General features: G+C 37.5%; 1 protein-coding gene across 9 annotated transcripts in view; it reads right to left on the minus strand.

The window, feature by feature from the left end:
- The window catches only part of LOC308648339 (uncharacterized protein), a 568,826-nt gene that overhangs the window by 441,738 nt on the left and 100,640 nt on the right, over window positions 1-26,448 (minus strand). For 8 of the 9 annotated variants that reach the window (XR_014021796.1, XR_014021797.1, XM_081292963.1 and 5 more), the window contains exon 2: window positions 368-442. The exons of the other annotated variant lie outside the window; for it this stretch is intronic. Coding sequence is in view for 6 of the 8 variants with exons in the window: in XM_081292963.1 (XP_081149089.1) it covers window positions 368-442 (75 nt within the window). In the remaining 2 variants the exon portion in view is untranslated. The remainder of the gene's footprint in view (window positions 1-367; window positions 443-26,448) is intronic. 9 annotated transcript variants of the gene reach the window in all.

The following is a 26,448-nucleotide window of genomic DNA, read 5'->3' on the forward strand; positions in this document are numbered from 1 at the left end:
CATGTTCCATTAGGTCTGAACAGAAGATTTTCCCTGACTTAACTTTTTTTTAATATTTTTTAGTTGTAGTTGGACACAATGCCTTTATTTTATTTATTGTTATGTGGTGCTGAGGATCGAACCCAGCGCCTTGCACATGCTAGGTGAGTGCTCTACCACTGAGCCACAACTCCAGCCCCTTGACTTAACTTTTTAAAATAGAAATATCTGGGTTATACTCACCGGATCCTTCTTTGGAGCTACGGAGTGACATCTCATCTTTGACCTTAATCCCTGGGATTAGACATCTTTTTAACCATCTGGGACCCTCATTGCCTAGATGGGCCTCATTTTCCCACCCTGTATCCCTAGAACTACTTGCACTCACCTCCTTACATGGAAGGTGCTCCATCTTCACAGACGCCCTCTCTTCCCAGTCCTGGCCTAATTCTTTATCCCTCAGCTGGAATAAAAAGAACAGGAGGCTAAGTGACATGACTGTAAGGAAATTGCCAAGTCATCATCTCTTCAAATAAGGAAAAATCCTGACCCTTGCTCACCCCTCCAGATCACTCCAAGCCTTCTTCTGAATAGCCCATTTGTTTGAGAGGTGATTTTATATAACAGTAAGATTACTATAACTATGATTTGTGTATTAAAATCTTACTGTATCAAAGAATTTTGGTTTTTTTGTACCAAGTATTGGACTCAGGAGCACTTAACTGCTGAGCCACATCCCTAGCCCTTTTCTTTTTTTATTTTGAGATAGGGTCTCACTAACTTGCTCAGGGCCTCACTAAATTGCTGAGGCTGACTGAATTTGTGATCCTCCTGCCTCAGCCTCCCAAGCTACTGGCATTACAGGCATGCTCCACCACACCTGATTTTTACTAATTTTTTTAAAACTACATCTTGATACATCTCAAAAGGATTTGAGAGGATTTACAATTTAAACTGTAAGATCACAAAAATGTCATAAAGGTAAAAAGAGGAAAAGAGAGAAAAACCTGATAATACTGAGAACCAGCTAACCCCTCCATTGAAATTTGAGGAAATTAACCTTATAGACCATTTATAACCTTGAACAGTGTTTATCTGGTGTTGTGTATAATGGTTCCCACCTCCTACCCCTGCCTTTTACTATACTGTGTGTTATTTGGGAACTAGAGATGGACTTTAGCCTACTTTTTTTAATCAAGAGGTCTTTGCAAAGTGCTGGACACAAGCTGGATTTTCAATAACAGTTTGCTGAATTCACTCTGGGGATTTCTAAATTTTCTCTGTCTTTTTTTTCCCCCTCTATGTCTTTTAAGAGCTGTGCTTTTTTTTTCTTTCTAGCATTTTAATATGGAATTTAAATATACTAAAATAGAACCATTTTTAAGATAGAATTTTAGGTGGCTTTCTTTCCTATGATATTAAGATGTTTATAAGAAAATTTAGATGTGACTCTTCCTAAAGTACTTTGCATTTTTTAAAGGTGAGGGAAATACCCTCTCCTTTCTGTACTTTTTTCAGTTTTCTGCCACAGAATGTCCTCACATAACCCTTCCACCCACCAGGCAACCCTGCCACGTAGGTGTGCGGAGAGCACCATCTTCAAGCCAGTGTCCCTCTTTCCTACCCTTCCTGCCACTGCTCCCTCTAACTCTTCTTAAGGACATCGCTCCTGCTCCACTGAGAAACACCAACAAATGAAGAATTCAAGAGATTTCCATTACTTCTTGGAGAATGACTGCTGTCAAACAACACTTGTAAATTTTATAGCACACAATTTATCTTAGACTCTCACAGCCTCATCAACATTTTCTAGAAAATTTCAAACTACAAGGAAAAATTTTAATACCTTTCAATATTCAGTCTATCTTTTGAAAATGTAAACTTCTTATCAAAGCCAAACTTATTACATTTACTCCTTTTTTTAAGTCCTATAACTTGTTTTTTTTATTTTTTAATATCAAAACCAGTTTTATTCTTTATCCACATGTTCATTGTTGCATTATAGTTATGCATAACTATGGGATTTGTTGTTACATATTCACACATGCACACAATATAACAATATAATTTGGCCAATATCACTCCCCAGCACCTCCTCCTTCCCTCTCCACCTCCCACCTCTTGGTCTCTTTCCCCGAATTCAAATATCATTAACATCTTTCCTCACCAAGCATGCTATAAAATGTCATAATTCCTAATCCTTGATTGGCTTAATTATTAATACATCTTAAAATATTTCTGCCCTCCAAATGTTAACAAAAATATTTTTATTGAAAAACAACTGATTTTATGTTCACCTTTGGAACCTTTCTACAACACCGATTTTTGTGTTTTATTCATACATATTCTTCTAAGCACCTAGACCAATACTTTTCACACACACACACATACACACACACACACACACACAAAAAAAAAAAAAATCCAAAGGAGACTAATCAAATATTTGTGAATAAAAAGCAATACTCTTTCTCTCTTGACCCATCATTACTATCCTCACCACTGAGCAGTCAAAGACTTCCCTTATATCTTAGCAGTTGCTTGAGGAGATGTTATTCATTTTGGTAAAGTAATGTTACAAGACATAGGAAATTCTCCGATAAGAGCATAAGCTTTTAAGCCACCAAAGGACAGCTGCATTCTGGGGCTCATCACACTAGCATGGTCTTGAATGAAAATTAAGCAGAAAGCATGTAGGAAACCCCAGATTATCTCCCTACTACCCTCAGCCTATCTTGTTCCCTTCTTAATCTGCATTTGATTTAAGCAGCTAAAAGAAAAGAATTCAAAAAAGGTTTAAATTGCAAGAAAAAAGATGACCGGTTGGAAATTAAAGGCTATGTATCCAAAGGAACTTAAATAATTCTGTCAGGGGGGAAAATAAAGAGGACAAATTATCATAAATGAAACTGGTTGCACAAGAGATTTATCAAAAAACAGCCAATGTCTGTACAGTTGGTGGGAGAAGGGGAACTAGGCAGTTGAGATCAGAAGTGCTGGGCAGCACAAGGACAGTGTCCAAAGGATACAGTGAACTGGACTCATGTAGATGACAAAATTCATAAAATTGCAATCAGGTAGGCAATGGTTCTATGGCTCAGAGCAAGCAATAATAATTATAATGAAAGCAACTTACAAATACTGAGCATTTCTACATATCTGGCACATGTTGTCTCTTTAATTCTTATGATTCTGTGAGTCAAATGTTATTGTTTCCTTGTGTTTAAAATGAAAAAAAAAAAAAAAAAGAACTTAGGTAAGCAAAGAAACTGAGATGAAGATCAAAGCAGTGGTTAGGTCACTTGCCCAGACTCACCCAGCTAGACAATAGGCCTTACCCTGGGCAGTCTGGTGGCTACATAGAACACTTCACTTCATGTCCTTATTGTAGCCTCAGTCAGTGCAGAGAGTCAGAGGAGCAGGCCACAGGAGAAAAGGGCCAGGGTTCAGGCAGTGAGTCAGTGCACAGGTAGTGGCTAAAACACAAGGTAGGCTGCAGATCCAGTGAAGAATTGGAATGTTAGGCTGGTAAACTGAGACAGAAGCCAGCATGTTAGGGGAAGGAAGGAAAGGCTCAAAGAGAGAGTTCATGTAGCACTCACCCCTGGCACATTGTATATAACCCACATGTGATGGGACAAATGCTGGGTGCAAGAGAATAGACTAAGGCCATGGATATACTTCCATGCCTGGGTAGGACTGTCACAAGGGAGAGGCTGAGCTGCAGAGGGATTTGGGGGAGATAGTGCTGATCAGATACCACTGCAACTCATACAGCCCACCAGCCCAGGAGTCAAACTAAAGCAACTTAAGAAGAGACTGTAAAGACATGGATGTTGCCCACGAATTTCAGTCAGTGCTTCTAATTTTTTTTTTGTAATGACAAAAATAATGAAAACAATGGGAAACTAAATAACATTGAATATAGGTACGTTTTAGCTACAGAGAGCAATATGAAACATAATAGAAACAAAAATCAAATTCAAGAACATGCATAGCGTGATTCCATTTATATCAAGTTTGAAAACAGGTACAATAAACCTATACTTATTAAACTTCTTTGACATTATGAACCATTTCTAAAGAGAATGATGCAGTATCCTGGAAACTGACACCAAAAAAAAAAAAAATGCTATCCATTATTAATGGTGTCCAGAGCAGCTAGGAAATGGTTATCTCTTCAGATTTTGAGTTTCTCCATTATCTTTTACCACTTGTAAAGCACCTTCTTTTTTTTGGGGGGGGGTGTTCTCCTTGTTTATTCAAAACTTTTTTGCTTTGTTCAACTGCACAGGAGGAAATAATTCCATCAAGGAATCACTGTATGCCTGAAGTCCCCTCACTCTATTTTATTTTATTTATTTTTTTATTGGTTGTTCACAACATTACAAAGCTCTTGACATATCATATTTCATACATTAGATTGAAGTGGGTTATGAACTCCCAATTTTACCCCAAATGCAGATTGCAGAATCACGTCGGTTACACTTCCACAATTTTACATAATGCCCTATTAGTAATTGTTGTATTCTGCTACCTTTCCTATCCCCTACTATCCCCCCTCCCCTTCCCTCACAACTTCTCTCTCTACCCCATCTACTGTAATTCATTTCTCTCCTTTTTTATTTTCCCATTCCCCTCACAACCTCTTATATGTAATTTTGTATAAGTGCTTCTAATTAATAAGGGCTAGTCATAGAACTAAATCAGAGCCCTCTGATGCCCTGTAAAAGAATGCATTTTTAGATAGATCAATAAACTATTAAAGTTCAAAACCTTCCCCATTTATTCAGGATAAATCATTCCTTTGGGAAGGATCAATTGTTTAGGTCAAAGGCTCCTGCAATCAATCATCTACAAAGCTTTAGAAAATATATTCCTGGGTGCCACGTCAAACTTACAGAATTAGACTATCAGGTGACAGGGCACAGGAAATCATATGTTTTAAAAGCATTCTGGAGAATTTTGATGATCTGTGTGACTCATCTGCATGAACAAAGGCTGTGAGCAGCATCCACTGGTGAGAATATTCCCCAAGAGTGGCATCTTTTTGCCAGTTCTGACAGGGGCAATGTCATTCCCCTGTTCAGAGCACTTTTGTGGAATTTTCACCTCATTTCATGTCATCAGGTACCTGGGACCCAACCAGCTAGAGCCCTTCACTCAGACAGTAGAGGCTGTTGCATGGTAATGGAATAGGGCCTTAAACTTGGGCTTTCAAACAAAGAGGATTTGTGAACGATCCAGTCAACCATGGATAAGCAGGAAACAGCTTACTAAGTGATTGGATGAAATGGAAACAACACAGCAGCTGTTACACAGAGGTAGGTTTGGGTAGTTAGACTGAGTGTCCTCTCCTCTAAAGTAATGACAGGTGCTAAGCAGGAGTGGCTAGGCCAATAGCTAGGTTTGTTCCCATTCCCTGGGTCTTGTTCTATCACTTTCCTTTGTCCTGTTCTGTGTGACAGGGATTGGAACAGTGCAGGGTGCAGGGCTGGGAATAGTTTTTCCCAAGAAGAATACACTTTGAACTGTTGGATTTTGTTCTAAAATTTTCACAAGCACTATTTCATTGATGAGCCACTTTAGGTCCTCGAGATACCTTAGCAGCAATCAAGATACAGAAGTTCTTATGATTTACTCTAAGGATCCTTATCTCCCAGCAAGTATGGAGGTTTCTGATACAGTAAATGACAATAAGCTATTTCCACCCCACTTGGAGCAGCTTCAGAGGAGGTTAATTGAAATTACACTCTCAAGGGCTGAGATTAGGTAAGGGATACTGATTAGGTAAAGTTACTGATAATGGCGTGGGGGGGGGGTCCTTCCCTGTGACTTGAGTTCTTCACAATCCACTCTGCTGTCTTCCTCCTAATGAATAACTCATGTCTGTGGTATCAACTTGAGCAGCAACATATTGGCCAAAACAAAGAGGAAAATGCTTCAGAGTTCAACCAGCCTTGCCATCATCGGCCTTCTTCTGATATTTAAACACAATCTAAATTGCTGAATACCATAATCAATTTAAAGAAGAGAGATTTGGCTCTCCTTAGGAATTTCAAGAAAAAAAAATGTGGTAACTTTTCTAGAGACATTTTCAATAGGTCCATGTTCAGAAAATAAGGGCAAGGAGAAAGGATTTGCCACAGATTCAAGCAGAGAATATATCACCTTTCAAAGAAGAGTTGTCTAAAATAATCAGTGGTTCAAAGACAAGCTGATCAAGAAAACCTAGTGGGGAAAAACAGCAAACCACACCCAGTGGGTTTGAAAATCAGCACTTCCTACAGCCATGTGTGGCTGTATTTCCCTCAAAATTTTGTCCTTGTCAAAATGGCTGACACAAGATACAGTCTAAATCCAGCCACTTCACCCTTCTCTTGCACAACAGCCTTGGCTTTGGACCAATGTCTCAGAGAGCAGGTAGAAGTTACTGTCCCAGGCAGCTAAATATAGTGAGATAAATGAAACACCCTTTTTTTTTTCCTTTTTCAAGTCAAGCAGGACCTTGCAAGAAGCAAAACAAGAATTTGGTTTGCTGGATAATTTAAACAGCTGAATGGATGAAATGTGTAGCATAATTTGTTCACGAGCTTATAGCCAATGGAGAATGATATACAACCCTCTGAATTGCTGGTGGTAACAGACAAATCCAAACAATCCATAAAGAACCAGTGTCACATAATTGAAAAATAAAACATATAAACAAGTTGGCAGCTTCTCTGAGCCTGACTGCTTGCCCAAGCTCTGCACCGTAGAGTGAAAAAAAAAAAGTCAGGATTTAAGTCAGATGGCCATGGTTCAACTACCAGCTTGCTTTACCTCACTTTACCTCTCTCAGACTGTTTCTTTGTCTGTCACATGCCAATGATAATTATATGTGCCTCACAGGGTTACCATGAGGATTCAGTAATAACAATAACACTTTTACTACTTAAATGTTTGCTGGCATCAGGAAAACTTGCAGCACAGCCCTCTTAGAGTTAATATCCTTTTTTCAGCCTCTCAGGATGAAGGTGATATGGCAGAGATGGAATAGAATGTCCCTTAGATCACAAAAATGTCACTCTGTTGTAAAAGGTCTGCAGGCCTCTGTGCCTGCCAACCTTTTCAAGTTTCATCAGTCTCCCAGTGAGTATTGCCAAGGTTCCCCCAACTGGCTCCCTTAGTCATGTATGTGAATCAAACCATTTCTAATGCCCCTCTCTCAATACCAAAACCTTTGGGAACTCACAGGTATACAGGGTGGATCAGCATGACTACATTATTAGTCAGAGAACAAACATTCCAGGTAAGCAATTTTGTTTTCTCCCAAAGATTAAATCCATTCCCACCTGTGGAGACTAATGGGCTCCAGGGATCTTTCTCTATATATTTAACAATGAGATAACTAAGTGGCAAAGTCAACAATAATCAGAAAGCAGGTGCAAGGAACCAACCAACTTTCTTACAAATATTGTTTTTCCTTAAGGGAAATAAGACACACCTTTAATACAACAGCCCTGAAACCTGAAACATGGGGAGAGGAAGGTTGCCAACCAGGAATAGTTTCTATTAGAGCCATCAGCTCAAACTGGTCTTTGCAGGAAATAGAGTTCAGAACACAAATAGACTTCTTTGAGCTTAGGTACCCAGGTTAAAATCCTTGGACCCTCTTCAACTAATTTCTTCTCTCAATCTACCAAAGCTAAACCCTTTACCCTGGTGATTATTCCTTTGAAATGTCTTCATATTTTTCCTTCTTTTTTGATTTCCACTGAACTCTACCATTTTACCTCTTTCTGCCTTGACTCTCAAGTGCCCCCTAAGTAGTCCTTTAGACCCTTCAAACCCATACTGCCAACAACCACCCAAATCAAATAGGCCTCTATAAAGTCATGCCTTCGCCCAAAACACATGTTAAGCTCCCAGTAATCTTTAAGTCTGACCTCTTCCTCTCTTTAGGTCCTTCATAATCTGACCACACCCTACCAACTTGGCCTTATTTTCTAGTCAGACTGGCTTCCTCACCAGGCTCACATGAACACACAAGACACACCCCCACACCACTCACTCCACTGCCCTCCACTACTTTGCACATGCTGTTGGCTCTCATCTGGAATGTCCTGCTTCTCCAAATGCATACCAAACCATGCTCATTCTTCAGGACCCAGAAGCAGCCATTGTTTGCTCCTGCACAGCTTAAGAAACATTTTCCCTGAACTATTAAAATTCTACCACTTAATGAAACAGCTGTATATTGTTCTTCATTCATTTCATATATGTACTAGACTTTTGTCCACAACTGGATAATAAATAAGGTCAGAAAATGCTAGTCTCTGTAATAAATAGAATCCCAAACACATTTAGTTGATCCCTCTTTTTTTTTCCCCTTTGGCATATCCCCATTACTGCCATGGAATTTCATCAATAAAATCAATCTTCTGTCATGGATCTTGTAATTATTTAAATAAAGAATACAGAATCTGAATATGCATCAATAAAACCTCTACATCTTCAGTGCAGGGGAAAAGGCAGTAGGTGAATTAGAAAAAAAAATCACTGAAGAATGATTTAGGAGATTGACTTCTAGGCCTCACCCTTCCACAGACTATCTCTATGATCCTGGTTAAGCCTCCCAGTGTCTCGGCAAAAGGGTGGGGTTGGACTGGGTGACCTCTGTGAGCTCTTCCAGCTGTCTCTATGATTCTCAAGCAGCTAATAAGAGAATCATTAGAGCCTAGTTTTGTCATCACTGAACAGTGGAAGCTTAGAGGTTTCTCTCCAGGATATAGAAAATCCCTGGGGCCTTCCTGTTGTAATCACAATATTAATTGGGAAAGTTGGTATCAAATTATACTCTTTTATTAAATAGTATGCCATAGTAATCTTGTAGGTAAAATACAAAAGAGATGAATGGTTAAATCTCACTCTTTGAAAGTATCTGTACATATTGAACCAACTGAATAATGGCCTACCTTGAATTTGAGTGTCATGGAACTACATAATGAAGCTGCATAAAGTTTTAAAAATAAGCCCAACTCAAGTTTGGATGCGAAAGAGTCTAAACATGCATATTGAACACCACAGTGTAAACAGAAGAGAATTTTATGCATGAATCCTGAAAAGCAAATATTTCCCCTGCATATTTTAAGCAATAAGAAACAATAACAAAGTCTGCTATAAATCCCTGAGATCTTTTTTTCCTTTCCTTTTATTTTCTACTGATCTTAAAGATAAGAGAGTTTCTTTAAGGGAATAAAGTACCTGTGGATGATACTTTTGAAAATAATACACAGAGGCAGGGAAGTTTTCTAAGTGAGACAAGCGGGAAATGATGTAAAAAGGGTGTCTTCCAAAAATAACAGTCAAATGAGAATGGTAAATGTGTCATAAAATTCGTAACATTGTGATTCCGATTCGGAGATTTCATTCGTTCATTCATTTGTCACTCATTTATTCCAGCAGTGCTTAAACCATGTAGTGGGCACTTAGGTTCTAATAAAGGGCAAAACACAATGTCTGCTCTGCAAGAACTAAATATCAGGTTTAAAGACACTGGGATCCTCGTTAGCACACCCCTGACTGGACATTGCTCTGTGCCAGGCACTGTGCTGAGGATACCAGCCCCAGCTGGCAATTACCATCTTCATTACTGTATAATAAAAGAAGAAACTAAGGTTTGGTGAAATTCAGTCACTTGTACAAAGTAGCAAAGTTGGCTGTTAAGCCTAAATCTGTCTAGTTTCAGATGCAGCACGGTGCCCCCAATCCCATACTATAAACTAAGAGTGACATGCATTGCAGGGAGTGATAACATAAATAGGATCAAGTTCCTGTGCCCTCTGCTACTCGTAGACTTCTCTCACCAGAGCTTAGAACTCAGTCCTCCTCTGTGCTCCTGGTCTTGGGCCTCAGCAGCTTCTGAAGTGGTGTGTGTAAAACTACCCAGCATGTGGTGTAGAGCAACTACACCAAGGCCGCAGGGGGACCAAAGCAAAACACTTCAGTTGCTTCCCATTTTCTGTTGATCCTCAAAGAGAAACATACACACATGCACACACACACCCTTTATTGCCACAAAATTCCTGAGTCTTTTATTTAAAAAGCATCCTCTTCTTCCCACCAAAACAGAAAATGATTTTTTCATTCATGTTCAAAAAGTAAAAATAAAAAGAATGAAAACAAAATTATCTTCCAGAAAGCAAATGGCCTCAGGAGACTTTAGGGGAAAAGACTCTAGGTAGCTCCCTGGCTGTTTGGTTCTTCTGGGTTGAGCAGCTGTCAGAACTAAGAGCACCCCAGAGGGGCTTAAGGGTCACAGCCACAAAGAAGTGTGAAGCTTTGGGCTCTGGGGAGGATGCTAGGTGCTCAATGGGAGCTCAGCCCCACCTGCTGTAACCCTGCCTAGGAGCCCTCCTAGAGACCTGTTTTGAATCACAACACTGGTAAGGAGGCTTTGTTTATGTGCCCTGTGGTATCTTCTTTTTCCCCCCTTTTGCATGTGTGTGTGTGTGTGTGTGTGTGTGTGTGTGTGTGTGTGCGTGCGTCTGTGTGTGTCTAGTAAACCATAAAACTTCAGTCAGCCACAGCAAGAAGACTTCAGAGAAGAGCAAAAAAAAAGGTTTTAGGCTACAGTGAGGTGTTGCCGATACCAGGCTTACCTCTTGGAGAGAGGGGAAGGGAATTAACTTTCATGACCACTTCATTAAGTATTACAGCCTAGGCATTATGCTAGGTCCCTTATTTAATCTTCACAATAACTCTTGAGATATTAATACCTTCTTTCACAGGAGGAAGAAAAAAAGATGAAGCTCTGGGCCACACTAAATAACTTGCTGAGCATCACACAGCTGGTCAGCAGGTGCCAGAACTAAAGATCTACACCTAGTGAGAGACTTCTTTCTGTGAAAAGCTAGCAGTAAGAAGAAATCCAAAGAGGAGATGATAAATTAACATCTTAAATTTATCTATATTTATTTAATTATCTGCTCATTTGATTAGGAATTACATGCACAAGAAAAACATTTTAAGCTTTAACAAAAGGCATACTGTAAAAAGTAAGACTCCTTTTTCTCTCAACTTCCAGTTCCCTTCATCAGAGGCATCTGCTGATAAGAGTACATCAAGAAAGACTACACATAGGCAACCATACTCATAGGCACATACCATCCTTTTTCTTTTCCAAAGTTTTTTTTTTTTTAGTTGTAGATGGACACAATGCCTTTATTGTATTTGTTTATTTTTATGTGGTGCCAGGAATCGGCCCCAGTCCTCACACATGCTAGATAAGCGCTCTACCACTGAGCCACAACCCAGCCCACATACAGTCCTTTTAAAAATAAAACATAAAAATTTAGTCCTTTAAAAAAAATTTAGTCCTTTAAAAAAAATAGACAAATGGCAGTATTGGTCTTTGATACCTAGCATATGTTAGAAATGTTAGAGCTTTGGAGCAAAGGGGAGGGACGGGGAATGGGGTACTTGTATAACTGCACATATGTTGCGATGCTACATTGTGTACAACCAGAGAAATGAAAAGTTGTGCTGCAAATGCATACAATGAATCAAAATGCATCCTTTCATTTATGCCTAATTAAAATAAATTAATTTTTAAAAAGAAAGAAATTTTCTATATTAGTACATTTAGACCCACCTCAGTCTTATACCAACCATTTAAAAGACTCTATTTCATGTATGTATGAAAATTTACTTAACTATTCCCCTATGAAATGGACATTCATTAAATCATTTACAATCTTTTGCTATCACAAATAATGTTGTATCCTTGTATATTCCTCATGAAACACATATGCTAGTATACTTGTGGGATATAGTCTTAAAAGCAAAATTCCTTGGTCAAGAGTATGTATGTTTTAAATCTTGACAGACAGAACCAAACTGCCTCCAGTTTTTAAATTGCACCACTTTATAAACCTTAAAATATATATGCATCCCTAAATTCTTATGGTTTCCAAAATAGTGTTCTAGTCTGTGTTTAAAAGAAAAGCACCCATGTATCCACCTATTCCTTTGAAAGTTGCATGCTTCCTTCAGAGTGCATAGGAGAAAGCTATTTATTAAGGACTGGACATTAGGAAGATTTTTCGAGTTCTTTACACTGCAGAAGATGTTGACTAAAAGCATCTGATCATTAATTGGATGATGTTGACATAATAAGGAAATGGAATAAATCCCTGAAAATAAGTGGTTGGCTGTAATTAAAAATCAACTCAACCCACCAGAGTACTATCAGAATCACTCTGGGCATCCCAGTAACTCCATCAGCTGGCTGTATACAACAAGGCCAAGGCAGGCTGTGAGCCAGGAAGGAACACCTGCCTCAAACTTCAGTATTCAAAATCTAAGCTAGGCACTGTAGCACTTGTTTGTAATCCCAGACATTTTGGAGGCTGAGGCAGGAGGAATACAAGTTGGAGGCCAGCCTTGGCAATTTAGCAAGGCCCTAAGCAATTTAGTGAGACACTGTGTCAAAATAAAAAAGAACTGGGAGGGTGCTGGGGTTATGACTCAGCAGTAGAGTGCTCGCCTAGCACACATGAGGCCCTGGGTTCGACCCTCAGCACCACATAAAAATAAATAAATTAAATAAAGGTATTATGTCCAACTACAACTAAAAAAAATAATAATATAAAAAACAGAACTGGGGATATAGCTCAGTGGTAAAGCACTCTTGGGTTTAACCCTCAGTACCAAAAACAAAACAAATATATATATACTGCCTGCCCCTGTTGATCGGGATAAAAGGCATGGAAGAAGGGCAACATATCAGAAACAAAGACTGAAGAAAGACTGACAAGAATTGGGCAGTGTTTCCTAATTCAAAGAAACGAAAAACTGATTTAATAAAGAATGAAACACCCTATAGTTATATTTTCTAATATAAAAGCTCTCCAGAGTAAATAAATCCTTAAGGAATCTGCAACACTAATATCTTCAACCAGTGCTGCAGCCCAAACAAAACCGTAGGATCCAAGCAGGAATGCTGGGCTTGAGAGACCATCCTAGCCTTGCTTACTTGAATCTCCTAAAAGTCTGAGTCTATCATCCTTCCAGGATGCATTTATAAAATATTCCTCTTCTATTTGGCAATCACCTTGCTGAAGTGTTGGTTTTTAACATCTGTGGAAAAGAGCAAGCTGGCATTCATGGTTTGGAGAGGACAAAGAGCAAGTGACTTAGATGGGTACTGGGTGTTAATTAACATGAGAGAGAATTTGTCTCTAGAGCAGGTGATGAGGTCCCAGTATTGTAATATTAACGATCATCTGTAGCTTGGCTTTGTTTTTGAGTTGTGCTCAGATATTACATGACTAAAACAAAAGTCAATGTGCATTGCTAATACCATCTGTCAAAGATTTTTAAACCAGGTGGTGGTCTATAGAGCTGCATATTTTAACCATTTAGGGAAGGAACCCTCCAGGAAGCAACAGAATGCCTTCTAATTAATTATTACTTGTGGGATTTTCCCCATTAGCAACCAACAGCATATTGTCAAGGAGGCATTGTTGGGAGTTGTTTGTCTCTATGCAGACGCATTCAGATACATCAGTGTAGTTTACTAGAACTGATATGTTGTTATAAAAATTACAGGACTGAAAAAATGATTTCAGATGGACGTTTCAATCCATAAGGTCTGAAGTGTCTGGGTCAACTGCACAGGCAGGAGGAAGCTGTTGGGCAGAGTGTTCCGATGTCCAGCCCATATCTGTCAGCTACATATATAAGTTAACCTGATTTGACCTTGTTACTTCTACTCCTCTGAAAATTCCTCCAAATCAGTCACTAATTCACATTCAAGTACCATCCATCACCACTCAAATGATCTTTGCTCCATTCTCATTGACTGAATTTGATCAAGTGATTGATCGATTTCCTCTTATTCTGTGTTCTGCACAGAGAAAAATAATTTGGAACACTCATCTTCAAATTGCATTTCAGGGAGCATTTAGCTCAATGTGGGTTTCAATGATTTATTTCTCCTCCTCCATGCTATTGACTCTTAGCCTTTTCTCTATCATGTACTTCTGGTATAGAGGAGGTTTTCATGGCAAGGTTGAACAATTATGAAAAATAGAATGATGGAGAAAATTTAGAATTCTGAGAAATAGAAATAACTAAACAGAATTTCAAAGATTTGGCTTCCAAGTTTTAGGTGGAATAAATAAAAAATAATTGGACATACACTCTTGGCTCTCTTATGCTATGTACGCCTATCATATAATTTGTGAGAAATAGAAATAAAACCTCTGATGATAAAATAATCTGATATGTAAATTTAATTTAGCCAAATTTCATGCAAGGGAATTTCTCCCCACCAACATTTAAGGAATATTACCTATGATGGGAGTTACATGAAAGATAATCATGTAACTATTGAACATTATTCTATGTTTCTACAAACAGGAAATCTACAGGTAAGCTAGAATCTATTCCTCCCTACCAACAGCCCCTAAAGATTTTTTTTTGCCTGATCTGTTTTAATCAAAATAAATCATAGGACTGTTTCCTAAAATGAAAAAGGAACTGCAACCAAATATGTCTATACTGATATCTCATAGATTGTATGAGTTTGGTTGATTTTTTTTTTTTGAGTAGTTTGTAATGTTTGAAGTAAATTGATAACTTACCAGGCATTTGGGAAGGGTAGGTCTAACTCATACAGAAGTGACCAGAAAGGTCAACTGTGCACAGGGGCCAGGCCAGTATCTTACCTAGACGTACACAGGTAGGTAGAAACAGAGCCAAGACAAAGCTCAGGTCTTGCAACTCTTACTTTATCTGGGGCAAAAGATTGGTGTCAAAGGAACCATTTCTGGGACTCTGTACAGTTCTCATTAACTCAAATTAGATAATTAAGGCAATTCTTTAAATAGATTTTATTTTTTAGGTTTTTTTTATTTATCTATTTATTCATTGGTTGTTCACTTCCTCTTTGCTTCCCACTTTGGTCTAAAAAGTGGTATAAGGTAGTTTAGACAAAAACATGCAATGCAACAGGTAAAACATTTAATCAAGAAAACAAATTGTTTCTCAAAACTTTAGAAATATCCAGTTGCTACAAGAAAACATACTCTCATTATAATAAATTCGGACAATATTTTTTCAATTGAGAATAATCTGCTAATTGGTGGGTGAGGCTTTGCTGACTTATTTTGTGATTAAATTCTTCTTATCCAAACTAATTTTCAGTAATGTATTACTATTCTGGTCATTCCTCTGCTCTTAAGTTTCTAGTACAGCTTGAAATCCAGACACATTATTAACACATAGGCACATTACAAATTAGTTCTATCCAAGACATGAATGTTAAGCACAGAAGTCGCCCCAATACCAAGAATCAAAAAGCTGACCCAAGACCCATGAACCCAGCAAAGGTTCTGACCTTTAAGCTCATGAGTGACAGACAGCTGCTGATTAGTTCAACAAGTCCTGGAAGGACCTGGCACAGTTTATACCTATGTGAGTTCATGAGCCCACAGTTATTATGAACAGAGCATTGTTTACAAATTGTTTTAATTTAGCAATGTGACAATTTATTTATTCCTCACTTTTTGACTTACGGGTATTATTTACAGATTCACTTTTAGGCCCTGGGAGACAGAAGAACAATATTTATACTGCCAGTGGATGAAATTGGTATTGCTGACTGTAGTGTGAAGAATGTTTGTAATTTGAGGTCACAATTTTGTTTTTATAATAAATGTCTCAATCTAAAATTATAAGTGCTCATTCATTTTTCAAGAACTAGTTAAATGTCATATCCACCCAGTCCCAGGGCAGAGTTAGTTAGAACTTTCTCTTTTTCTCTTTTCTTACTTGTTTCTCTGTTATACTATTTTTACTTTACATGGTAGTTGTGTAGTTTATTTGTTTTTATTTGTATGCCTGTCTTGCTTCCCTGACTATAAATTTCTGAAAAGCAGAGGATATTCTATTTGGGGTTTTTGGTCATTATTGCTGTTGTCTAGATGGTTTGGGCAGTTTGTTGTTATTTATCTGGGTTTTTATTTTTGTTTTTCTGTGGCTGTTTTGCTTTTTTGCTCTTATTGCTAGAATAAGTACCTAATAAAGTATATAATTGAATAAATATAATCACGACTTAATAAAAATCCTTACATTGTTTTAAGCTGTCTTTTTAAAATTAGACTGCATAAGGATTAGAAAATTCCATCAGAGCCTTGGGACTCCTCCTAGTGTGAGTACAGGCTCAGAATCTAACTTAACATACAGAGGAAAAGACAATTGGAATGGGGTAAAGAGATTTAAAATCAAAATTTTTAGGGCCTCCTTACTTCCTTACACATTTTGTCTGCCTCATTGGTTGCTTCAAGCAATACAGAGTAGTAAAGTGATTATTTGTTATTTTTGTCCCTTCTCCTTTCTTACCTCTGGTAGTAGCAGACTTTGCTTCAGAAGAACTCCACCTTCGAATACAGTCAAGTGTGATTACAGTCAAGATGCCCTGTCTCCTCTAGCCCATGAATAGGAACTAGACCCGTACTGGGCCAGTTGAGTCCTCTCCTGAGAATATAAACTTGGAGCAGAGAGACAAAGTGCTGATTGGCCCATCCAACAGTTCATTCCTAGATCTTCTAAATTTCTTTCCTTATCTTTCTTGTGGGTGTTTGAACTTCTCCACTTCCAATATATCACTTCTCTGATGCAGTTAGGCAGAAACCAATAAATGGTAACTGATAGAATCAGCCAAGTCAAGATTCAAATTCTATCTGATTTATCCAAAAGCCTAGCAGGGGCTGGGGTTGTGGCTCAATGGTAGAGTGCTTGCCTAGCATGTGTGAGGCACTGGGTTCAATTCTCAGTACCACATTAAAAAAATAAATAAATAAGATGTGATGTCCATCTACAACTAAAAATATTTTTTTAAAAAAGCCTAGCAAGAAGAATAAACTCTAGACAGCACCAGTCTGTTTCCTGGTCTCATTTTATTTATTCTAACTCACCCCACAATCCATGTAAATAATATGAGAAATGCCAACCCACTTCAAAAATCATCTGATTCCTAAAGTTATTTAATCTTCCATATCCAGTCCCCTAGGTAACACCACACACTTTGCTTACAAAAGCAATCTAGTGGGTTTCAAGGCTCCTGCAGTATTCAACCCTAACCTGCTTATTTCTCACTTAACCACCCACCCACTCTGCCATAAAAGCATTGGCAGTTTATTTTAGTACTATTATGAGATGCCCAAGTCAGCCATATGTCATTAGTCCACTCCCAGCTAGTTGTTTTACCTCTGGCTCACCATCAATCATCAATGGGAAACCTAATTATAATGTTTTATTTAACACCCTTACAGTTTTTAGTATGTACCAGGCATTGTTCTGAATGCTTTGTACATCTTAACTCTTTAATCCTTATAAAAACTCTATGAGATAGGCACAAATGAGAAAAATCAGGCATAAAGATTTTTAGCATTTTGCTCAAAGTCTCTCACAGCCTATAAACAACAGAATCAGGGTTCAAATGCAGGCAGTCTGACTCCAAGTCTGTGCTCTGCACCACCAAACCATGGCTTGAGATGATGGGTTTATTACATGGCCAATTAAAGAGAAGGGCTAATTATATTTTAATCTGCAGCAGCTGACAGGGTACACTGACTTGGAAATGAGATTAGTCCCCACATGTCAAAAACCTAAAAACATCAAGTCAATTTAGTGTGCCCTCCAGGCCTCCTACTTTCTTAAACACCATGGAAACAAGCCAAAACAATTCTACAGTGGTTTCTATTCACATTGAGAAGATTTTCATGCCCTGGTGGAAGGTACCTTTCTTCTTTAAGTGGTCTGAAATAGACATGTTAATTTTCTAGAAAGTTTGAAATGTACATCTAGTGCTACACTTTTACTCCTGGTCTGAGCTCAGTGTTTTGGCCCCTCTGGGGAAGGGAGAGAAGATGTTGCTGCACTTACACAATCAGTGTCATGCCCCATGACTGACTTTCTAACTTCTCTCTCTTTAGTCCAAGAAAACAGATGAAGTGGTAAATCCCTGTCCATGTATATGGATGGAGCCAGAGGCCAGAGGATCAAATCTCTCCTGGACATCATGCCCCTCCTCTCTCTGGGTTTGTTAAGACATTCATAAACTATGCTTCAGAGTATTTTTATTATCCTGTTGGTATTTCAAGCTGCAATCAAAAATTATTGTAGTCATTAATAGTCTTGCTGCATTATTTGAACATTTTTTTTCATTGAATCTTTAAAAGTTTTCTGGAGGAGTATATAAAGCAATAATTTGCATATTGAGTACTAAATTTACCTGTTAATCCCTAACCACAATAATTTCTCCTCCCACTGAACACAACAATCTAAAGGTCCTTGGTTCCATGAACTGTAAGTATCCTGTGCCATGTGGAACTCGTGTGATATAATGGCATGTAGACAAAGTATTACTACCAATTTTCTAATGTTTCTAAAATTGGAGTGAATTATTACTGAAGGTCAGCATGGCTATCTGTAAGAGGTAGAATTATTAGTGAACTTTGACATCTGTCTTTTTCTGGTCTTACAAATCTTCTACAAAGAACATTTTTTTAAAATAAATGAGCAAGGCAGTATTATAAAGAAGTTTTGTCTATACCTTGATTCTACTTGTGGGATCACTGTCATATTGTACCAAGTGTTTCTTGAAAACTTGTAATATAATAAAAATAAAACAAACAAACCAATCTGAATTTTGAAAGTGATATAGGTAAATATTTACTAATGTAAGTGAAAAACTAATTTTCCTTCTTATTCTGTAGTGATATCCTAACAGTAAAAGAAAAGAATCACTTTTCCCTAAAGAAGGCAGTGTGGTGAAAGAGAGAGATCTTTCTTCTGCTGCCCATGAATGAGCTGTAATAGTTCCCTGGGCCTTGGTTTTCTTGACTACAGAATGGAAATAATAATGCACAGTTTACAGGACTGTGAAAACACCTAGGGTAGTTCATGACACAGAATAGCCAACCAAAAAATGTCCATTTAGTCATTCAAAAAGCTCACTGCAAGCATCCTCTGTGTCAGCACTTGTAAAGTATGGGAACAAGTAAAACAGAAAACAAAGACTTCATGCCTTTTCTCAAAGTGGTTGCAACTCAGAGAAAAAGACAAAGAATCAAACAAATACAATACTATGGACAAGTATTTAGAGGAACTAGAAACATATATTTAAAAAATTTTAACAAACTAACTTTTAACTTCCACTATGAAGTTCCCATTTTTCCAGGCTGGAAACTTAACCAGCCAATTTGGGATTCTTCCATTTCTCTGGGATAGGCTGGGAGTGGGTGAGCATCTGGTTTAAGTTATGTGCTGGGCTGTCCTCCATCTGGTCTTTAGTAGTTGGTCCATGCAGGTCACTGCTGATTCTGTTCGTGTCCTCTATCAAAAGCACCTTGGGTTCCAACTGTTTTTAACCCAATTCTCTTTAAAATATATGAAAACACTCTGTTGGTCCCACACTGTATTGGGCCCCAGTAAATGCAACAGAACCATCTTCAGCCCTTCACCACTTCCATGTTCCTCTTCAAGACAAGAATATCATCATTTGTTTCCATGCCACCAAGGTTCTCTGCGACTTGCACAAGCTCCCTCCAATCTAATGATGCCCCATGCTGCCATTTCTACTCTGGTTTCTTCCCATCTCCCTGGGTTTTCCCTGGGCACTCAAGATTCTACATAGCTTTCAACAAGCTCAGTCATTCACCTCCCTGCACTGATCTGGAGAGAAAGAGATGACTGGAAGAGTATATAAAGCAATAATCTGCATATTGAATATTCAATTTACCTGTTATGCCCTAACTAGAAGGAAGAGCATCTCATTTCTTTGTCAGGGACCTGTCACATTGTCAACTCTTACTTACTCCTGTCTAGAGAACTATCTCTCTTCTGAAGCATGGAAGCTGTACTGGGCATGGCTTCTCCTAGTGATTTTTTTACCCAGGCACACATGTATTTCCTTTCCTGCAGAGTCCTGACTGATGGAACTTGCAATCCAAGGAAAGACCCGGTCATCTCTTCCCTGAAGCATCAAAAATAACAGTGAGATCAAATCTGGGGTAACAGATGAAATGATCAGCTACTGTATCAAAATTCTTATCCCACTACATAGTACAGGGGCTAAAACAGCTCAAAAATGAGAGAGCCTAACTCAACTGTGACACTCAAAGAAGTCTTCATAGAGAAGGCCCAGCCAGAACTGAGTTTCTAGAAGGAGTCAGAGCTCCCCTCAACAAGCAGATGTGGTAGAGGTGGGATGTAATTCCATGCAGAGGGAACAACATATGCAAAGTCACACTTTTAGATGAATCAGAATTTAAATGTAGCTCCCACAATTGTCTGAGCCATATAAATCACAACTGATTTTGAGAATAGAATAAGCAGAAACATAATTGTCAGAGCTGGAAAGCACCTAAAGGATCATCTAATCTAATTCCTGCATGTAACAGATAAGGACATTAAGGCCCATCATGATGACCTTTAAGCTGACATTAAAAAATAATAATAATAAAGTGAGACTACATTCAGCCTCTTACTTTCTACAGCCAGGAACTCCTACTCCCAACGTACCCTACCAAACACAAGCTTAGAGTTCTTTATAAAGGTTAGGGAGGGAAAAAAAACAGCTATTCTTCAATAACTGCACTGATGTTTTTAAAGGAGAAAATTCTGGCTTCTAGGAAATTATCCTAATAGATTATTTATGGAGAATATTTTATACACAGACGTCAGAATGCTGCACTTATGTACAGCATTTATCTGATACACATAACATCTCTTCAAAGCATATACTATTGTGTATACTCATTTTACAGATGAGGGAACTGAGGAATAGAAGGCTAAATAAGTGATTCTAGATATGAATATAAGTGGTAGGTGGGTAGTGGGTAGTCAAACCTATAATATCCATGGTTTTCCTTTTTACAAGTACAACCTCATATTTCTGCTCATATTTCAGCCTATAGATATACTACAAACAGACTTGTTAAAATGCACACTAGGCTTTTCATGCAGTGGAGTTGGCTTTTTAAAGGACTAGAAATAACCTAAATACCTATTAATAGAGAGCTACTTTAATAAATTAGGGCATATTCTCATTATCCAACCATTAAAAAGAATTCAATAAAGCAATTTGTGCTGATATGAAACAAGCTCCAAGAAACAAAACATGCTAAAAATAAAAAATAAAACTAATCAAGGTGTATACATTCTGTGTTGATGGGTTTTCTTAGGGAGGCATGCATGGATGATATTGAACCTGATTGTATAGAGAATGTTTCTGGAAGGACACTCGCAAGAAATGAGTTTTGGCTGTCTCTTCAGAGAAGAAGAAAGGTCAGAGGAATCAAGGACGTGAGATGGGAAAGAAATCTATATTTTACTATATCACTTTTTTGTAATATTTTTATTATTTACTATAAGCAAATAACGTTATTCAGACTTTACAAATTATCAATTAATGGGACTTTTAAAAAAATCCTAACATAACTTTTCAAGCTTAGAACCATATAAGTTGGGGCTGGGGATGTGGCTCAAGCAGTAGCACGCTCCCCTGGCATGCGTGCGGCCCGGGTTCGATCCTCAGCACCACATACCAACAAAGATGTTGTGTCCGCCGAGAACTAAAAAATAAATGTTAATTAATTCTCTCTCTCTCTCTCTCTCTCTCTCTCTCTCTCTTTAAAAAAAAAGAATCATATAAGTAATATACTTGCTTAAAATGTTTTCAAACATTCACGTCATCGTGATGGTATTTACCTACAAAACTGCCTTCTTATCTCCTTGCCAAGATATTGGTTCATTTCTGACTCACAAGAGAAAATAAATAGCCAGACGTATAACTAGCCTGGTGCCTCTTGGTACATGGGAGCTGAGGTCAAAGAATGTGGGTAAGGAGTGAAATGAAGGGGCTGGGGTACAACAGAGGTAGGAGTGCCACTAATATCTCTGTATCAAGAAGCTCCATCCTGATAGTAGAGGATAGGAAAGGCAGCAGAATACAACAGACACTAGTATAACAATATGTAAAACAGTGGATGTGTAACTGATGTGATTCTGCAATCTGTATACGGGGTAAAAATGGGAGTTCATAACCCACTTGAATCAAAGTGTGAAATATGATATGTCAAGAACTATGTAATGTTTTGAACAACCAACAATAAATAAATAAATAAATAAATAAATAAAATTTCTAAAACCAAATCATAGTTCTACTTTAACTATCAACATTAAAGTAAAACTAAATAATAAAAGTGATAATATTTACAGTACCAAAAAAAAAAAAAAAAAAGAAGCTCCATCCTTCCATCCCTCTATGGTGTTCAACACAAGGACTCAAAATTCAGAATGCATGAGTTATAAGACATTTCCAATCACTGAATGGAAACTAAAATCCCAACACATACCATATGCCTCCATCACAACCTACAAGACAAACTATGTTTAGTGATTGATTTAATTTAACATTAAATTCAACAATTACTTCCTATATATCTTTCTTTTTTGTTTCATTTTGTTCCATATCTATTATAATTAGATTTTTTCAAAGTTCAATCAGATATTCATGAATACTTACCACTTAAGAGTCACCCTTTAGTTAGGAAGGGGAGTACTTGGGTTAAGGCTGGAGTGGAGAGAAGGGGAATGTTAGAGACTGAATGTTTGTATCCCCCTCCCCAAATTCAAATGTTGATGCCATACCCCACTTTCAAAGGCATGATACTTGGAGATGGGGTTTCTGAAGGCAATTAGGGTTAGATGAGGTCATGAGGGTAGGCCCCTCCATAATGATAGGATGAGCACCTTATAAGAAGACACCAAAAAATAAGTTTTCTTATGTTTCTCTCTCTCCTTCCCTCCTTCCCTCCCTCCCCCTGTTCTCTTTGCTCCATGTGAAGAAACAGCAAGAGGCAGGATAGTTTCTTCATGGAACTAATTTAATAGTTATATCAGCTAAAAGGTAGTGAGATTGAGTCAGACAAATCAATCTGAGAAATAATTCTTCTGATGCTCTTGGTCTGAAGATCATAATAGAATAGACTGTCAAGTATTCAGAAGTCACATCAAAGTTCACGTCAAAGCAAGTACAACTGACAGAAACAATACAATCAGTCCACAAAGAAAAATGTTTCTCCTGGTAATAATCAAAGAAATGCAAACTAAAGCAAGCAAACAATAATAGCCAAAATACAAAACCCTTCAGAGGAAGATACACAGACGGTTCCAACTTATGATTGGATTCCAAATTTTTTTCAGTTTTACAATATTACAAAAATGATATGCATTCAGTAGAAACTATACTCAGATTTTCTATTTTGATCTTTTCCTGGTTAACAATATGTGATCAATATTCTCTCACAATGCTGGACAGTGGCAGCAAGCTGCAGCTCCCAATAGACCCAGCAATCACAGGGGTAAACAACCAATACTCTACAGCATGCTGGGTCATGAGGGTATGCTGTTTGGTAGGTTAGGGGTATTAAACTATTAAACACATTTCCAACTTGAGATATCTTCAATTTGCAATGGGTTTAGCCAGATACAACCTCTCATGAGCTAAGCATCTCTATGGTCATATTATATAAATACTTTAGAAAGCACACTATCATTATACAGCAAGAACCATAAAGATATTCATAATTTTGAACCTTTATGCCACTTCTGGAAATATGTTATGAGAAAGTTCAACTAAATAATAATAAAAGGCTATCTATGTGAAGATATCAATAAAATATTACTTATAATATACAGTTATATTTCTATAATGGAACTTAATAAGTTAAAAGCAAAGTGGCCAACAGAAATTAGAAAATTGCAATAGATACTATGAAATATAATTCCATTGTCTAAAATGGCAATTGTTGATGTAACATGAAAATTTTAATATTGAGAGAGTATTACATGAAAAATAGTATAATATAAAATATTATGGTTATAAATACTATACAGCATATAGGCCTATGGAAAGTACTATTATGCAAAAGTGTGTATCATTACATTGGGAAGATGCAACTATGAATTAATTTAAAATGTTTGTTCATATTGTTTTTGACCTTTATTAAACATCTGGGGATTTAGGACTTGAAGGTTGTAAGTCAAATCCAAATGTAAGGAGGGGAAATAATTTTCCAAAAAAAAAAAAATTCAATTATTGAACTAACTAACTATTATTTTGTTTTCTGTTTGTTTAAAAAAAAAACTCACTGGATATTCTTATGACACAGCAAATTCTTATGACACATTAAGTGCTTTCAGACACAGAGCCTGAGTTCCTAAAACCCTGCCTTGAATTCTCTAGCTACTAACTGATCAACTCCAGCAGCCCATTGTGGTAAGGATGACCGGAAGATGTTCTCCTCACTAAAATATACACTTGATTATTGTCTTTTATTTTCACATAAAGGTACCCAAGAGCCCAGACCTAGTGCGTAAACCCTTGGGGTTACCAAGAAATGGCTCTGAATTAAGAAGGCAGATTATAAATCTCATCCGTTCTACTTTTTTTTGATATTTGCTTTTGTTGCCTAGAGGAAAAGACAGGGTTATGTGTTTTCACTCAATATTTATAACTTCATCATATGTTGTTTAGAGCAATATGTTTAAAGTCAGAATGCTAAAGAACACTGAAGATAGACTTTCTCAGTTTTCAGACAGAACATAGATGATAATCCAGAAAAATGTCATTTGACCCTTCCCTATACATTTCATTTCAGGCTGTTGCCTTAGGGTCTAAAACTGTGCTTTCCAATCCTGAAAAAAAAAAACAATTCTGGAACAGCTGGCCCTATACTGAAAACAAACCATCCTGACCCAGGGTGTGGCTGTCCACGTAGACCCTGGATGTTCACTCTGCAGCTGGAACAGGAGCAGGGTGCCCAGACAGCATCCACCTCTCCAAAGACAAGAAGGCACAGATGCCAATTAGAGAAATGAGATGAGTGCCAGTTCCCCTTAGCCCGTTTTCAACATCGATGCTCAAACCAAGTAGATTTAATGTGACAAACTCCCAAGAGGAAAACAAAAATCTTTTAAAATTTTTGTTCACAAGGAAATGAGACAGTGTTTCATTCACCTTAAAGGGATCATTTAACCCACGAAATAAACATGCAGACACATGCCCAGGGAGTAAAGCATTCTGGCAGTAAGCTTAGAAGCAATCTTTCCAAAAAGCATTACTTCTCTGCCTCTTTCCTCCACATGGCTCCAAATCTTCCCCTTTTTCTCAGTGAAACTCAATACTTTGAAAACTCTATTTCTTCTTATTTTCCATATTTTTCTTTAGTTCTAGTTGAAGGGGAATTGATTTTATTCTTGGCTTGGTCAATTGGTTGGCAGTTTGTGGAAGTAGAACAAAAGCTGAACTGGAACTCTGAAAAACTGGGTGTGAGTTCCTTTTCAAACACAAATTAACTACGTAATTATTGAAAAGACAGACACTTCTCTCAGGCTCTAATGCCTCATCTCTAAGAGGGTGGACTATATGATTGTTAGGACATCATCAAACTCAAAATATTCTATATCTATTAGGTAAAATACAGATGGTGCCAAGAAATACTGGTAGGAGGGTGCACACTTTATGAAACCTGACATTTCTTCTTTGCCTGACTTGATTTCTCAGAATTGAATAATTTGATGGAATGCACTACACTGAGAGCTAAAGACATACAGGTTAAAACAGACGTCTAAAAATAAAAAAATGAACCTATATTAGGAAGTTGGGACTAGGAGCCAGAAAAGAAATTCCTACAGGAGGAATATTTTACATTCTTTAAGACCAAAGCAACCAAGTAGGAAGGAAAGATCCAAGTGCCATCTCAGTATAGCTTTTTATCCTGCAGACCACTTTCTGGGGATGAGCTTTCATTTCACTAGTTCTGTAGCCTGAAGGAAAAATTCTCCTGGAAAAATTAATTTTCTAATTCTCCATTGGTTTATCTACAATATACTGCTAAATTATGATCAAGTTAGGAATCACAAATGTGCAAACAAGATACAAGAGAGTGAGAATAATAAATAAATAATTCAAAATTTTCAAATTATGAAATAGCTTCAATCCTTTCCTTCATTCACAAAGTTTTTTCCTATCTAGAGGTGATAACAAGTCACTTAATTTGCTGTTTCAAACTTTGTTGCTTTTTTCTTCCCCGTCATGGAGCCAAGATACTAAAACCTAAAATATGTCTTCTCACTAGTCATTTTGTATATTTATCAGATTATTTGGTGTCAAGCAATGGATACTAATTTCCCGTATTGATCAGCTCAGACTGCCATCACAAAATATCATAGACTAGGTTCCTTAAAGAACAAAAATCTATTCTCTCATGATTTGGAGGCTAGAAATCCAAGACCAGAGTACCAGCATGATTGGTTTCTGATGAGGGCTCCCTTTAGCTCACAGATAGGTATTTTCTTGCTATGTCTTCGAATGGAATAAAGAAAGTAACAGAAATTTCAGGGTGTTTCCAA

The sequence above is a fragment of the Spermophilus citellus genome (assembly GCF_964194105.1).
Source record: "Spermophilus citellus genome assembly, chromosome: 1".
Classification (NCBI taxonomy): domain Eukaryota; kingdom Metazoa; phylum Chordata; class Mammalia; order Rodentia; family Sciuridae; genus Spermophilus; species Spermophilus citellus.